Source organism: Uranotaenia lowii, chromosome 3, assembly GCF_029784155.1.
Source record: "Uranotaenia lowii strain MFRU-FL chromosome 3, ASM2978415v1, whole genome shotgun sequence".
Lineage (NCBI taxonomy): Eukaryota > Metazoa > Arthropoda > Insecta > Diptera > Culicidae > Uranotaenia > Uranotaenia lowii.
The window spans coordinates 200,567,629-200,583,204 of record NC_073693.1 but is presented as its reverse complement, the minus strand read 5'-3'; the positions used below and the strand labels follow the sequence as shown (position 1 = coordinate 200,583,204).

General features: G+C 36.9%; 1 protein-coding gene across 2 annotated transcripts; it reads left to right on the top strand.

Moving 5' to 3' along the window:
- The first annotated feature begins 6,108 nt into the window (after positions 1-6,108).
- On the top strand, positions 6,109-15,327 carry LOC129751698 (uncharacterized). 2 transcript variants are annotated; one of them, XM_055747361.1, is made up of 11 exons: positions 6,109-7,786; positions 7,866-8,100; positions 8,513-8,584; positions 9,165-9,400; positions 9,467-9,552; positions 9,622-10,061; positions 10,135-10,381; positions 10,444-11,535; positions 11,639-11,989; positions 12,045-12,358; positions 12,414-15,327. In XM_055747361.1, the coding sequence occupies exons 1-11, from the start codon at positions 7,582-7,584 to the stop codon at positions 13,240-13,242; spliced, it is 4,107 nt and encodes a 1,368-aa protein (XP_055603336.1). In that variant the 5' UTR covers positions 6,109-7,581; the 3' UTR covers positions 13,243-15,327. The 2 variants fall into 2 exon arrangements, with proteins under 2 accessions (XP_055603336.1, XP_055603337.1); XM_055747362.1 differs by lacking the exon at positions 8,513-8,584 and having other exon boundaries at positions 6,111-7,786.
- The last annotated feature ends 249 nt before the right edge of the window (positions 15,328-15,576 follow it).

The following is a 15,576-nucleotide window of genomic DNA, read 5'->3' as shown; positions in this document are numbered from 1 at the left end:
TAAATTTAAGAATTTTTTCAAAGAAATGCAGTCAAACAAAGTGTAACCCAACAATTTTTCATCATAAATGACCATTTCCGATAGGTTAAGTCCAAGGCTGGTAAATTTCAGTCAATATCTTTTCTCCTGACTAACGTCTAGTAGTCAATGTCTCCGAAAGAATTGAACAAAATCAAAGTTTTTGATTTCCAACTTATGTTTTTCTGATTCAAAATTAATCCCGAATGTTTGTTTCACCATTTCACGTCATTTCAATGAAGAAAGTAAGTAGTTTGGTGAAGAATTACAGATCAAATATCAAATTCCTTAACGCTAGAAGAGTATCTGGAAAACTCCTTAAAATGCAGTTATCTATTCAAATAATTCATAGAAGCATTATTATTCACTTTTACCCAGTAAAGTTTTAAAAATAATCTTGGTTTTGTTGGAAAACTCAAGTAGTGCTATTCTTATTTCGCATCCTTTTTTTATATATATACAAACTCAAGCTCAGTCAATCATCAGTGATATTAAAAAAATAACTATCAGATATTATAATGTAGACTAGGAAAATATAGCCAAATCTACTAGCTGTTTAAATATTTTAGCGATATGCGGTTGAGAAATCCTCTACAGCCAAATCAACTTTACATAAACGCTAGTTTGTTTGTAGTTATCGATGTTGATTAAGCAATATTATGGGTTCAACCAAAAATATGTGATATAGATGAGCCAACCATACGAATTTTGATAACAACCTATAGAGTTTTTTATCCGTGATTGGAAAAATCTTTCTTTACCAAAACAATCATTCATATGAATATGTTGTAAATTTCTTTTTTGTTTTAATATTGATTAGTGATCATAATATTGATACTCTTCAAATCAGTGAGAAACCAATATTTACAAAAATTTATTTTTAAATTATTGCTAAAAAAACTTGAATGTCCTCTAGTAGACTTTTTCCCCCTACCCTACCTAATCATTTTATGAGAGCAATTCGTCGAGGTTTTGAATTTCTACTATGAAATCGAACCGTTCGCTCAGGAAAATTCGCATTAGATCTAATACCTATATGTTAAAATATCTATTCCTTCTGCTTGATAATTGTTTTATCAGTAGTGTTTCACATTCACTTCACTGTTATTGTGCTTGGAATTCAACCGTAACAACTCTTCACACAAAACTTTCGAGGCTCCACTTAGCAAAAATGAGCAGTTACTTTCAGTTAGCAAATTTTTTTTTTTACTGTTGAGTTAGCACTTTCCCAAATTGTCATGACTTTTGCTCAATTTTCGTAAAAATAACCAATTTACTACTAATTTTAGCATTTGAAGTAGCATGGACTCAAACTTTTAGCCTGTGCTCAAACCGCGTTCTTTATGTGCTCAAATTTTAGAAAGGCGACACAGGCGGGAACCTGTCAGATTGTTCTTGTTTTTATTTTGCACCGCGCGCGGGTAAAAAGATTTTTGTTTCGCTCCTCTGTTTTTCGTCGTTTGATTTCAATTTGAATTTGGTAAGTAGAACATAAAATAGTAGTTAAAAGGAGAAAAAAAGGCAGAGAAAATTTAGCTTGCCGATCCTCAAATCGGCATCGACTAACCAGGTTTCCGAACTTTTCCAGTATCAACAGCAGCTCGTGTTAAGGAATGCTGCAGAAGTAGCCGCATTCTCCCTCCAGCGGAACGGTTACCGGTTCGGTAATCAGTGGAAAAATTACGGAATCCCAACGCTGCCATACCGGTACACGATAACGAGAAAGGAGAAGAAAAGTGTGAAGCGCAAAACCGAACCCGGAAGCAGCAGTAGTGGTTCCACCGGGTGGTGTGGTTTACCTGTTTGGTGGTCAGTGTTTCTAACTATCAGCTAACAAAAAAAAAATAGACTGTCTACCTATTATAGTTTTATTTCTATTCTAGATTCTAATATGAAATGCACTAAATTAAATTATTTCTGTTTTTCAGATTTAATTGGTGAAGATGTATAGTAAATGCTTCAAGAACACGATGATGGAATACACTTTTCGAAACTCGCGAAGTGATGCGAACAAAAATAAAAAAGAAGAAAAAAAAATCAAACCTCATTTTTTAATATTTGAAAACCTTTCCATTGAAAATAATTTAATTTTGGATTTTACTCAAATTATAGCAAACGTTAGAAATATAAATTTTGCTAAAATGTTATCAAACAAAGGTTTTTGTTTGCTTGAAAATTAGTAAACATTCAGTCAGGACACATTTTGCTATTTTGCTAAAATTTTAGTAAAAAAAAATTGCTAAAATGATTGCTAAGATTTTAGCTGGTCAAATTTGAGCAAAATTTTGCTAATTTTCGGCCTCGAAAATTTTGTGTGTTGAGTCTGAGGTTCTCGAATCCAACAAAAACATAGAAACGAAAAAAAATACCATGGGGACAAAGCTACCTAACTGCTTCGCTGGTTTGAATTAATTCACGGGATTAATTTCTCCGATCTCGACGATCTCTTATCTGGGGAATAAACTCAGCGCCATCTCACATGCCTTGGCGTTGATACCTACATAGCTTAACAATGAAAAATCACTTTTGATTTTTAAGGGTGCCTAATCAGAATTGCGCATGGCACCTTTTCATATAAACGAATTTCAAATAAAAATCACTTTTAAATTTCGCTTCTGAACACTGATTTTGAAATTCTTATTCAAATTCAACGAATTTGTTACTTTGTCTGGAAATATTGATTGTAAATGATGTTAAAAGTTACTTCTATTCATACACACATTAATTTTAAAAATAAGTTTAATATTTTATTGAAATTAAAGCAATTTTAAATTTTTTTTCGTAATTATTTCGAAAAACTTACCAATAGGTGTATTAATTGGTGTAGAGATTTTAGGAAATACATTGATATATACAGCATTAGTCTTTGCCTTAAGAACCGCGAAGAAATCTAAGCTGTGAAACAACGCAATTCGGCATTCTATATCTCAGAATCCATTTGACCAAATTCTACATATTTAGTTTCTTAAGATATCTAGATCATTTTCCGAAAGATCGACCAAGAATTTCATCATTATCATAATGAGATAGTGTACGGCCCGCAAGCTCTGGTCATTGATACAGATTGGTACTGAATATTGAGTTTGAAATAGATGTAAAAAAAAATTTATTAGCCAACTCGAAACTCTTCTTATTGTAAAAATGCCTAGTTTTGCCATGACTGAAACATCAACATTCAATTATGTGCGTACTGTGATGGTAACGACTGAATTTGTTGTATGTTTAAATTTTGATTTCAATTTTAGCATACTCAATGAAATTATTTTCCATCGCAGAAAATTAAATAGCAAATCATGCTAAAGGGCATGCATACGGTCAAAATTTGGTCAATATCAACTTTACGTATTTCTTTCAATTTTGCATTTAAAAAACCTGAACACCCCTCATTTTGAAGGTGTGTGTGTGTGTGTGTGTGTGTGTGTGTGTGTGTGTGTGTGTGTGTGTGTGTAGAATGTTGCTCCTATTTTGATTTTGGAATTCACTCTTCAGTTGTCAAAATGCCGTCCAAGGAAGAAGAGCAGCGTATCAAAATTTTGCTCGCGCATCGCGAAAATCCGAGCTACTCGCACGCAAAGCTGGCAAAATCGCTAAAAGTTGCCAAATCAACCGTAACAAATGTAATTAAAGTGATTGGGGAACGTTTGTCGACAGCCAGGAAGTCTGGATCGGGGGGAAATCGAAAACCGGAAGCCGCTGAGACGACAAAGAGAGTTGCCGGTAGCTTCAAGCGAAACCCTTACCTCTCTCTCCGAGATGCCGCAAATAAGCTGGGTGTATCGTCTACAACCGTGCATTGAGCCAAAAAACGAGCCGGGCTACCGACTTACAAGAAGGTAGTGACTCCAAATCGCGATGATAAACAAAATACAACGGCTAAGGCGCGATCCCGGAGCTGCGTGGTAATGGACGACGAAACCTACGTCAAAGCCGACTACAAGCAGCTTCCGGGACAGGAATTTTATACGGCAAAAGGAAGGGAAAGGTAGCAGATATTTTCAAGCACATGAAACTGTCAAAGTTCGCGAAGAAATATCTGGTTTGGCAGGCCATCTGTATCTGTGGGTTGAAAAGCAGCATTTGCATAGCTTTCGGGACTGTCAACCAAGAAATTTACGTGAAAGTGTTTGAATAAACGTCTGCTGCCTTTCCTGAAAAAAAAAACACGGTTGTTCCGTACTGTTTTGGCCGGATTTGGCATCTTGCCATTACGGTAAAAAGGCCATGAAGTGGTACGCTGCCAACAACGTCCAGGTGGTTCCCAAGAACAAGAACCCTCCCAACACGCCAGAGCTTTGCTTAATTGAGAAATACTGGGCTATTGTCAAGCGGAACCTAAAGAAGACCAAAAAAACTGCTAAGGACGAGCAGCAGTTCAAGGCAAACTGGCTTTCTGCGGCGAAGAAGGACAAGGTGGCTGTACAAAATCTGATGGCAGGGGTTAAGCGTAAGGCCCGGCAATTCGGATTCGGAAAAGCGGAAGCCTAACTGAATATTTTTCCTGAATTTTATACTAATTAAACTTGAAAAAGAAATTTAATTTGATTTTTTAAATAAACGATTTCACAGATTTACACGCGTTTTCCCTTGACCAAATTTTGACCGTATCACCCTTTATTTTACTGATCTTCCGTTCCTGCTTTTTGAATATTAAAGAAACTTTAATGATGCCTTTTTTATTTATATTCCTTGAGTTTAGATATAAAAAAAAAACGTTGGATAAAACCAAACTCTTCGATGAAATCGATAATTTTGTGATAGAAGTTTCATTTGTTGAAAATGAACCCTCGATTCCAAAATTAAAGAAAAATTCAATTCTAACTACAATTTTTAATTGTGATTTAAGTAACCGATGCATCATTGATCTATAAACATGAAGAAACATTATGTTCCAAAAAGTGATGGATAGCTCATTTATGCCTCCAGATTATGCTTAGAATTTGATTTCAGTTTTGTATTTTTTTAATAAGGGATTCCCCAACGATGCCTTGTTTTGCTATTGGGTTAGTTGTACAGCGAATGATGCAATATATTGTTCTCATTTTTGCTGTGTACCACCTTATGTCAAGCAAAATGAGAGCAAGTTGGGCTCTCAGGGCGTGATAGCAAAATTTGCTATAATTTTGCCATAAAAGTCAGCTCGGGATAATTTTGATTTCGGGTAGTATTTCAGACATCTCGATAACGCCAAGTTTTGTTGTGAATTTAAATTCTACCAAATTTTTCTGCCTTTTTCACTGTTTATACCTAATTGTGGTCTCCGCTTGCTTTCAAATAAAAATATATGATACCTTTATTATGCCTAATTTTGCTCTCCTACAAAATTCAATAGTAAAAGATGCTCTCAGTTTGCTGTTGACACCATATCATGGTCTCAGTTTGCTTTCAATTTGGGCATCACAGTCTGCTCAGGATTTGAGTTATCGAAAATGTTGCGTTCAATTTTGTCAATAGTTTCATATTTAAATGCATAAAATACGAGTTATGCTTCTATCAGTAGCACACTAGCGCAGTAGTTTGGTAACCATAAGTTTAACAAATCTAGCAACTTTTTACCACTTTTTTACCCGACACTCTGTATATATCGACCTATTTATACCGCCGGGGGGGGGGGGGGTCAAATGACCCCTAACACTTTTTCTACTAAAGCTCTCTTGTTACTCAACCGATTTTTATAAATTTTATAGTTTTGGCAAGCTTGAAACAGGACTCAAATGTTATTCTGAGACAATATTAAGGTACAATAATTTATTTTCAAGTAAGTCTAAGAAAAAAAAAATCCAAAAAAACTGCTTCGGGAAAAACGCTGTAAGTCAGTTATTAATTGCTCGAAAAAAAATCACTTAGTGCTTTAGAAAGCTGAAGCTTGAAGTTTTTTTTTATTTCTTACTGACATTTTATAAATTTTTGCTGTATGTAAAATAAAGTAGGGTTCATTACGATTTGTAACAAGTCATAATGAAAGCATATTTTTACTATTTAATTTGAAAAAAGGATTTCCGGAATTCAATTATTTCGCTAAAATACTGTTATATTTCTAAAAAAAACTGTCGTGTAGTAGGAATATTGAAAGATTTAAATAAATTTGACCTTTTGTCACACAAGTTATTTAAAAGAATGCGACTGATTACTTATTTTATTTGAATAATAAAAGCTTTCAATTTTCCATAAATCGTAGTTTCGTTTGGAATCCCATAGATACATATCGTTTGAAATTTCGTAACTAGTTTTTATCCTGCGTTTACACGGATCTGTCGGTTGAGATTAAGCGCAATGTTTACCTTTCCATTTACCTATCTTGGTTGAAGCCTAAGGCAATGATCATTTAGTATCCGGGCAGTTACAAACGTGTGTATTTTAAAAACTATTCATTTGATCGAAAAACTTTCTATGGAGTAAATGAAGGTGTTAATATGATATTTAATGTAAAAACATAAAACAAATATTTATCAATGATTTCAAGAAATACTCTAACTTTTTCAAAAAATCTTTTTTTTTGTCTTTGCACACTTTCTTCAGTCATGTATTGATTTATTTTTTAATACCACAGAAGCAAAACCTTTGCAAAATCATGATATTTTACACAAACTCACCTAGAAAAAGCAATTGGAATCTGGTTGGAACCTTTTCATGAGTAGGCATCTCGAAGAATTTGACATCTTAAATTCGGTTTAAACATAAATTTCCCGGTCCATCAGAACACATCTGTTAGATTGCGTAAAAACCAGATTTACAGATCGCGATCTTTGGAACTGATCATTATTAGTTATTTACTTGGTGTCTACTAATCAGGCAACACTTTTTGCCTGCCGGAAATGGATGTTTTGCATTATTTAAAGAGTTTGCATTCAGTTATCCCCAATAACCATAGACTTTTTACCATATTTAAGATCAAGGGTTGCATTCCGATGGTTGGTTTAAACTTCGTGTTGATCCTAGAGTGGCTCCTTATACTTCTTAACCATTTGGTCCGAAAAAAAAATCAGAAAAAATCAACAGTCATTAGCTTTCAAGTCAACAATGAAGAATTTTCGAGGCACAAAATGCGTAAAATGAGTAAATTTGTGCAAAATTATTTTATCCATGTCTTTTTGCATCGTAAATATCTCAAACACATGTTAACTTAAAAATCTATCAAAAATAGGCAAGATAGTCCTTTTCATAACCAATACAACGCTACTAAAGTTTTGCATGTCCGAGCTCTATTAACGTAGCTATTATCGAAATAAGGTGCCCGGATACTAAATGATCATAGCCTTAGTCCACACATAGGAGACGGTTCGTCTCGAGACGGTCTCAGCGTCTCCCATTTTCTTCGGGAGACACTGAGACCGTCTCAGGTTTCCAACAACAGGCAACAAAGTTCGTCTCATAACAAAAATCGCAGTTCATGTTGCCTAGTGTGGACTAGGCTTTAGTTTTCTTTAAATGTAGAACTTTTCTTTTTTTTTCGCAGCCATGAACATGTTTTGATAATCAAACGTACGATACATGTGTATGCCCAAGTGCTCTCTATCTATCGATAAAACCGCTAACTTTCGGGTCGCACAGCGTTAAAGCAAAGTAATGGAGACAGGCGATTCGGCAACGCTACCGCTGGGTTCCACGAGCACTCCGCTGGTAAGGCCGAATACTTTGTTGCCCCCGGAGAAAGAGCCAGTATTCTTCCATATCAATCTTATCGGTGCTCCGCCGGAGGTCGAACAGTTGATCGAACATATAAAATCTGTTGCCGAGCAGTTTCTGTACCACTGGAAAACTTTCCCAATCAGTAAGTTTCACTCATTCACTATCGACCATCGCAGAGCGTGATGTGAATATTTGAACTGAGAATATAATAAATTTTGCAGATCTGCCAACACCCCTGTCAATCAATAACCAGGTGGGCGGAAGTTCGGGACATGTTGGTGCAATTGTAGCTGGAGGTAACAATACATCCAGTACCAATAGGAAATCACGACCCATCAACCTGCGCGATTTGTTTATTGCGCCCTCCTTCGATGAACTGGATGCGGTTGCGGCCGATGGGACGGGTGAGCCGCGCCTTCTCAACAACACACAGCTGCGTTCGTTACGCGAGAGAGGGTATGTTGCGTATAAACACTCTCAAATAGTTTATATTTTTATTCATCGCCAGTCTGCAGCGCCTAGTGATATCCAGGCGCGCAATTTCAATCTCAGTTATTTGCGTTCGCGTTAATTGTTCCGTTCACAGATCCAAACAATGGGCACCGATTTAGAACACTTGTGTATGATTTACCCCTATTGCTGTACCTAAATATCATCCCCAATGTAGGTGATGAAATGGAACCGTTTCACTTAGTTTTCAGATTCTTTCCACTCCGAAGAGAAATGTGTTGCTAATTAACACTCACACAGAACACATGGTATCGTTTTTTTTTTTAAATCTCAATTGCAATTTCCAACCACCAACATTAAATAAGACTTAACATATAATATATTTTGTTCTATCAATTCTGTAAATATTCCCTTAAAGCTTGCAAAAGGACAGATTCGGCAAACCGAAGAAATTAAATTTGGAACAATTGGACTCGATACAGTTGACAGGGTAATGATCAAGATCAGCGTTGGTTTTCCGTTTTCTTCTATTTGTTTGAAGTTTGAATTGTGTTTATAAGTAAAAAGCATATCTGAAGCACACGTTGTGAATTTTTTTTATGACTTTTGAACAATTTCAAATAAATTGGCTCAAATAGTATTAGATAAGCAGCATGAAATCGAGATTATCACTGTAAAATGTAAACAGTTAAGCTATGTGTTTTTAAGAAATTCGTATACTGAAAGGCTTAAGGACGTTTAAACTTAGTTAAATTTCTATTCTTCACGTTCCTGACACAGACAAGTCGTAAGATTTTTATTTTACGGATAGAATCTATAAAGTTCATTTGTTGAATCAACTTATGACAGGAGACCCCATAAGATTGCACACCTCAACCATTTACCTACGTCGATGTTTGAATTTATTTCCTTTCTGTAGCTGATTTTCTGTTTTTATGTTTTGATGTTTCTATGAGTGTATCTAGTACGGACCTTGTAACCCTCTGTAAATCAAGAAAGAAAAATATATTCGTGTAGTAGGTGAAAGTGTTGGACAATTGATCACTATCGTTTTTAACCGCTATCTACAGGGAGTTCGAGGTTCCCAGTTTGAATTTCCCGGGCCAAATGCATCGCTGGAGGTTGTCCCAGATTCTGCAGAAAGGCTCCGAGAGAACACGCAACTCATTGCTAAACGATCTAGCCCTTTCAGCTCGCTTTCTGGTAATCACGGCCAAGAGTCGACTGACAGGGCACTTTTTCTCCCTTGCTCATGCAGCCCATGCTTTGTTGCTGGGTTTAGTCAAGCTTGTCGACATGATCGTTGGTAAGTATTTGGGTTTGAAATACAAATTATAGGAAACTAATATTATGATTTTACAATGTTTGGCAGGTGTTCCCTCACTCTTGGCCCATAATTTAGATAACAAGATTAAAGAGGAAAGGTGTCGATTTTTAGTTGCCGAGCTAGTTTGTAGAGTAAGTATTAGTATTGAAAAAACCTACCGGCGGACTATCAAGCACTTTTTCCCATTTTCTCCATGACAGAACGAGTACGAAGACTGTTTGGATTCGTTGTGCGGTTACGTACGGCATCAACTGCGACGTGCTACTATGGAAAAGTTCGATGTCAATTGCCAACAGGCACAGCCCGTCCCGTATTTGTACGTGACCCCTAAAGGGCAGGACATCGATTTACGATTGTTTTCCAAAGACATCATGCGTAAAGCGCTACCAATATTGGTGGGCATTCTGGAAAAGGAAACACGTGGTTGGTTTTTGCATTTTCGCGAACGACTGATTGCCGAGTTGCGTGAGCGCAAAATGACCGATGCCGAAATCGAGGAGGAAGTAAACGATGCTGTGATGAAAGAATATTTGCAACGAGTCTACACCTCGATATTGACCAATTCCGATCTGGCAGATTTAGGCGAAAACATTCCTCAACTTTTGGTGCAACAGGCTCAATCTGTAGTCATAATGCATAAGTATGAAAATCAAACTCAGCTCATGGTTAATGAGAATAGATAATAAACAATTAGTTTTCGATTCCTATTTCAGAGCTGTCGACAAGATTCAAAAAGAGTTGAAAAAATCCCGAGATGAACAAAGAAAACTGCTAGAAGAGCAACATCCTGTCCTGTCACAGATTACCCCTTGGCTTCGCACAAAATTGGAGAACGCAGAACAGACCAAACTTTCCAAGATAACCTGGGGTGCCCACGAGGAAGCTTTGAAGATCGCACAAAAGCACAACTTGCATCAGACGGTTTACTTTTTGAGCCGTGATTTGGCGTTTATGAAAGAGGTAATCGTTTCCAACGAAATATCTACATTTGTAACACTTATTAAAAATTGTATATTTTACAGCGAGAGCCGGTTCTTTTGAAAGAACTGAAAAATGCCAAAACCCCTACGAGAAATTTCCAGTGGGCCTGCCGCATATGGTCACCTAAATCATGGATTATTCGACGAAGTTTCCAGGGCCACTCGGAAATCATTCCTACTGTAATTACTCAACAGGCCACCTCGATAGTTACACCTCGGTCCGACCCCAGTCAACCGGTGTTCCTGGTCGAAAAAGAACTCGTACGATCGACTAGCACACGTTGGCCAATGTGGCGTCTGTTGAATCTCTTCCAGAGAACGTGGACTTGGACATGGAATATAATGTTTCTGTTGGGTGTCATTGTGCCATGGTGCAGCTCGCTCGGTCTACGTGCATTGTTCTGTGTGAAACCTTTTATGGGGGATCTGGAGTTGTCCCAAGTGAACGGAACGTTATTTCCGCGAAAAACTAGCATAACTCAGACTATGTGTTCACGTTTGGTGGAGTTGTGGAGACACATTTCAAAGGCACGAACTCATTTCGAAACGGAGCCAGATACAGGATTCGTTGGGAAAGGCATGACTAGACATTTGAATCGCCTTTATAACTATTTTATAAAAGGATTCCTGGGATCATTCCTGATACTAACTTTATTTCCTCTATTGTGCATAAGTGTTAGTTTGTGCAGTATTGCATTCGCCATTGCAGCGCCCTTGTGGATGCCTTTCATAACAGTAACTCTGCACCTCTATATGATGCTGGTGTATGACTTGGACTGTCCAGACGAAAGTCGGCGTAACAGATATTGTATTTTTCTTGAAGCAGTCGGGTGGAATATAGTGGCCCAAGGTTTCGTTCAACCAGTTATTGCTCTTGTGGTGGCGGTATTCATTTGCCCGCTGATTTCGGTATTTGTGCTGTTCGTTGGAGTAAGTCGCTACTGGATTCGACTTTTCTGGGACGCTATCACGTTCCATTTGTTTATCAAAAAATGCGGCAGGGTACCAGCAAGTGATAGCTTTGCAGTGAAACGCATTGCTGGTCCCGGACTAGTATTGGATTACTATTTTGCTATCAAACCCGAACAGGCATTGGCAGCCTTCGAGGCGAAAATGGAACTGGACGAATTACAGGTAGGCTATTTTATCAAACTCATTTTTCTTAATTTGTGATTCAAAACTGTCATTATAAATCTTAGAGACTAAATTATTCAATTATTGATTTACCTATCAACAGGCATTTCAACATTCAATGGAAACGGTCATCTGTCAGCCGCAGAAAGACTTCAGCCAGTTTATTGACGCTTGCTTCGGACCATTTTCGGCACAGCTTTCCAAATCGATGGGACCTTATCGACAGCTGGAACGCGAATGTCAAGACCTGATGACTTCACTGCACGAGAAATTAGAAAAACGTCGGCGCGATCTGCAAACCGGACTGACCACAGCTGTGAAATCACGCATCAAGCTAAACACTATGGAATTAAAAATCGTAATTCAGCAGTCAGCATATTTACTGGAGAAGTTTTATCCTTCGCATGTTATTGCTCGATTATCGATTAGCGAGGACGAGTTTTGGGATGCGAAAGTAAGTTTTAAGGTACTTAAACGTAGATAATTATTAAATTTATTATTGTTTTAAGGGTCTTTCTGTCGGAGATTGGGCTGGCTTAGCTGGCATGTTGTATGCCGACATTTTCAGCTTAGATTTCTTGACACCTCTCTCGGAGACCGATACGCAATTCAAACTTGAGCCACACGCACAATTAGATATGTTTCGTTACACTGAAATGGTTCAAAACACCAGCGATATAATGGGTATAAATGGTCCAGACTTGTTAGGGAATGTATACGCCCCACGAGGCAATATTCAAGTACATTCGCCATACCTGGAGGTTTCAGCTTTTAATCCACGCTCGCGAGTAATGATCAATTCCAGAAGAGCGGACAAAAGAAAGTAAGTCTTTAGAACTACTTATGATGAAAAAATATAAATGCTCTACCTTTTTTAGCGATACATCGTCTGGCCTAACGACACCTCGGGTGAGGGCTCGAAGATCTCCGATACCGACGGCAAAATCACGAAACAGTTGGAAACCTTGGAAGCGAAAACAGTTGAAGAAACACGTGGCCGACAAGCTGCTTATACCGTTACCGATTCCACATCCTGTTCATATAGCCATATCAATATATAATCGGGATTCTGATCACCCGATTCCAATAGAGTCGGACATTTGTTGGGAGATTCTACGGTCCATAGAAGAATGCCAAGGCGACCTGGAGGCCATCGTTCGTTTCAAAGAATCCGGCGTTGACGGAAATCGCTCTGTAGGAATAAGCGTCGATGGTTTAGCAGCCATTGATTCCAGCATCGACTCTTTGGATTCAAATTCAACTAACTCTGGGACCAAGGACAGCATGGACATGATTGCAGGAGCTAGTGATACGCTTCCTTGTACAAATAGAGAGGTAACGATCATAATGCCATCATCTGCTATTAAAGATGTAGACGAGTCTAGAGTCACAACCAAGCGTGACAGTATTGAAGCGACTGTCGATGAAACACCTTCTGCACCGTCGCATTTCCATTGGACTCTGCGAAATTGGGGGGCCAATAGCGATGGCCAGTCGGTGATATCGGCAAGAAGAAGAAATACAAGCTACACCTACAGTAGCAACACAAGCGGAGGGCCAGGAAATTTAAATAGTGCCAGTACAAACTCCCAAAACGACACACAACTCGAACAAATTCGTGTTGATCTGGCTAGTCCAGAAGACATTTCGTTAGATACTGATAGTACTAGGGCTGTATTTAGTGCAGCATATGGAACCACAGTTTGAATTTTATAAAATTGATTTTTTTTTCGTAAAAAATCATATTACTGATAACTACACTTTCTTTGTGATAATTCGATCAGCACTACTTTTCTCACCTACCCATAAACAAATAATTTTAACGTACAATGTGAAATGCGAGTTTAAAACCCGCAATTTTAATGTATAGTTTTTTTTTGTTTAATATTCTTATTCAACATTAAGAATATTTTTTTAACCGATGAAGTCATTTAAATTCACTTTAACCATTGATTCCATCTTTTTGGTTTGTCTAGTCTGTCGCATTATAATTACGTGTTGATTTTCAGAATGTCTTTTAATGTATGTTTTAATGTGTACCGAGTCATGGAAATGATAAAATATCTGAGTTTATTTTCTAGATAACATATATTTATGATATTTATTGTGCTTTTCCAACTGCTGAATATAGAATATTTACAGAAATTAAATAAGAAACAAATGAAAAAACTGGTTCGTATCGAAAAAGTTCGATGCTCATAAACTCAAGCGAAAAGGCATTTAATGTTGCATGATCCAAACCAAATCTATGAGTACATACATTAAAACAGTAAAATTAATAAAACTAGGAAATCTTTAAAAGCTCGTATATTGGTAACAAAATATTCGCAGATTTTTTGTATTTTATCAAAATGCAGTACAATACTGAATCTGACACCACTGCGATGAACTATTTAGAGGAAATAGATTTTTTCTGTCTCATGTTAGGTCAATGCTAAAAATCTTTTTTGCGAAAAATTTCAGATTGAAATCCACTACAGATATTAGTTTTCTCACTCTACAGTTTTATATAACCGAAGGTCACAGAAGCAGCTTATAGGCTGATGACGCACTGACGCGCCGATTTTAAAGTCAACTTTAGCGAACGATTGAACAAATCGGCTTTGGCTTTTTAGTTCCCAATATGTGAGATCTGAGCCTTTCCAATGGAAAGTAAATGGCAATAGTTGAGACGCATAGAGTCGAGCGCCTCAGTATGTCAACGTCCATACTCGGTCAATTGTGTTTTTCGGATTCTGAATTGCTGTAGAATAGATATGATATTTTTTAATCGGTCATATTGAATTGTTATCTTAAAGTTGCGTTTTTCGACTCCGAAAAACAGATTCTTTCACATTTTACGACCTGTTGTTGAACATAGTTTAACATGATTTGCGTACAAATTATGAGTTGATAATACATTTTTTTGAAACATTCATATCATTCCATTACCCATGACCCATCATAGCGTTCAAATCGGACTGAATATTTCGTAACAAAGTCTCTCTCGCTTGATATCAAGCTGTTGGCAAAAGTAAACGATGAAATCACCTCAACAAATAAAAGTCTAAGCAACATCCATTTCACACGGCAAATCAGTCTGCCCTTCATGTACAGTATCTCGAAAACCTGGAACCATTTCATTCACTTATAAATTAGAAAACTAGCTTTATAAGGAATTCTCGTTTAACAGGCAAAACACAAAATGATCGCAATATGTATCCACTCATGTTAAGCAAAGCAAAGCAAAAGGTCCATCTTTTTACTCTAAATGTAACGAAAACCAAAAAATAACATAGAAACACAAACCCAACTGCTCTCTACATTCAACAAACCTTATTATTTAAATCCGGCGTTTGAATTAAAAATTGTGTATCTGATGATTAAGTTTTAGCTACGTCTTTTAACATTTTAGACCTAAAAAAATCTCTTCTTACAAATACCTACTTGTAGGATTAACATTATGTGTGGATGGAATAATAAATACGATCAAAACCTGAAAAGCAAATTTCGTTATGCTTCACACTTTCTGTGGCCACTTAGTAGTTATTCAAAACTAAAGGCTTTCGTTTTTGCTTGTGCTTTTCAAGCTGAAAATCTAGCTTTTACGATGCGGCCATTTGACAGAATGGAATTCAACAAATGTCTTTGGAAATGAGTGTAAGCGAAAATGAAAAAGTAAATCTACAACAAACCTATCTATAGAAAAACAAAATGATTCCTTGCAAGTCGAATTTCATTGATGAAAAACCAATAAAGTTGTCCACAGTTCTGAAGAGTATGCTGCAAAAGCTGAATCTTCTCGGCTACGTATTTTTTTTTTAATTTTATTTAATTGTGATGACACTCCCTATGGAGATTTTGTGACTAAGCTAGACTGTGTATCAGATCTCAGTGCCACCAGCGCAAGCATAATTGAATAAATATCGTAAAATACTTTTAAAAAGGAGAAACGCCAGAAAAATATAGGTCTAGTTCCCTCTTAAATTTCTGAACTGAACATACAACTAATAATCCAATCCAAGTTTTCTTCAACTCAAAACATGTACCTACACGCAGCGA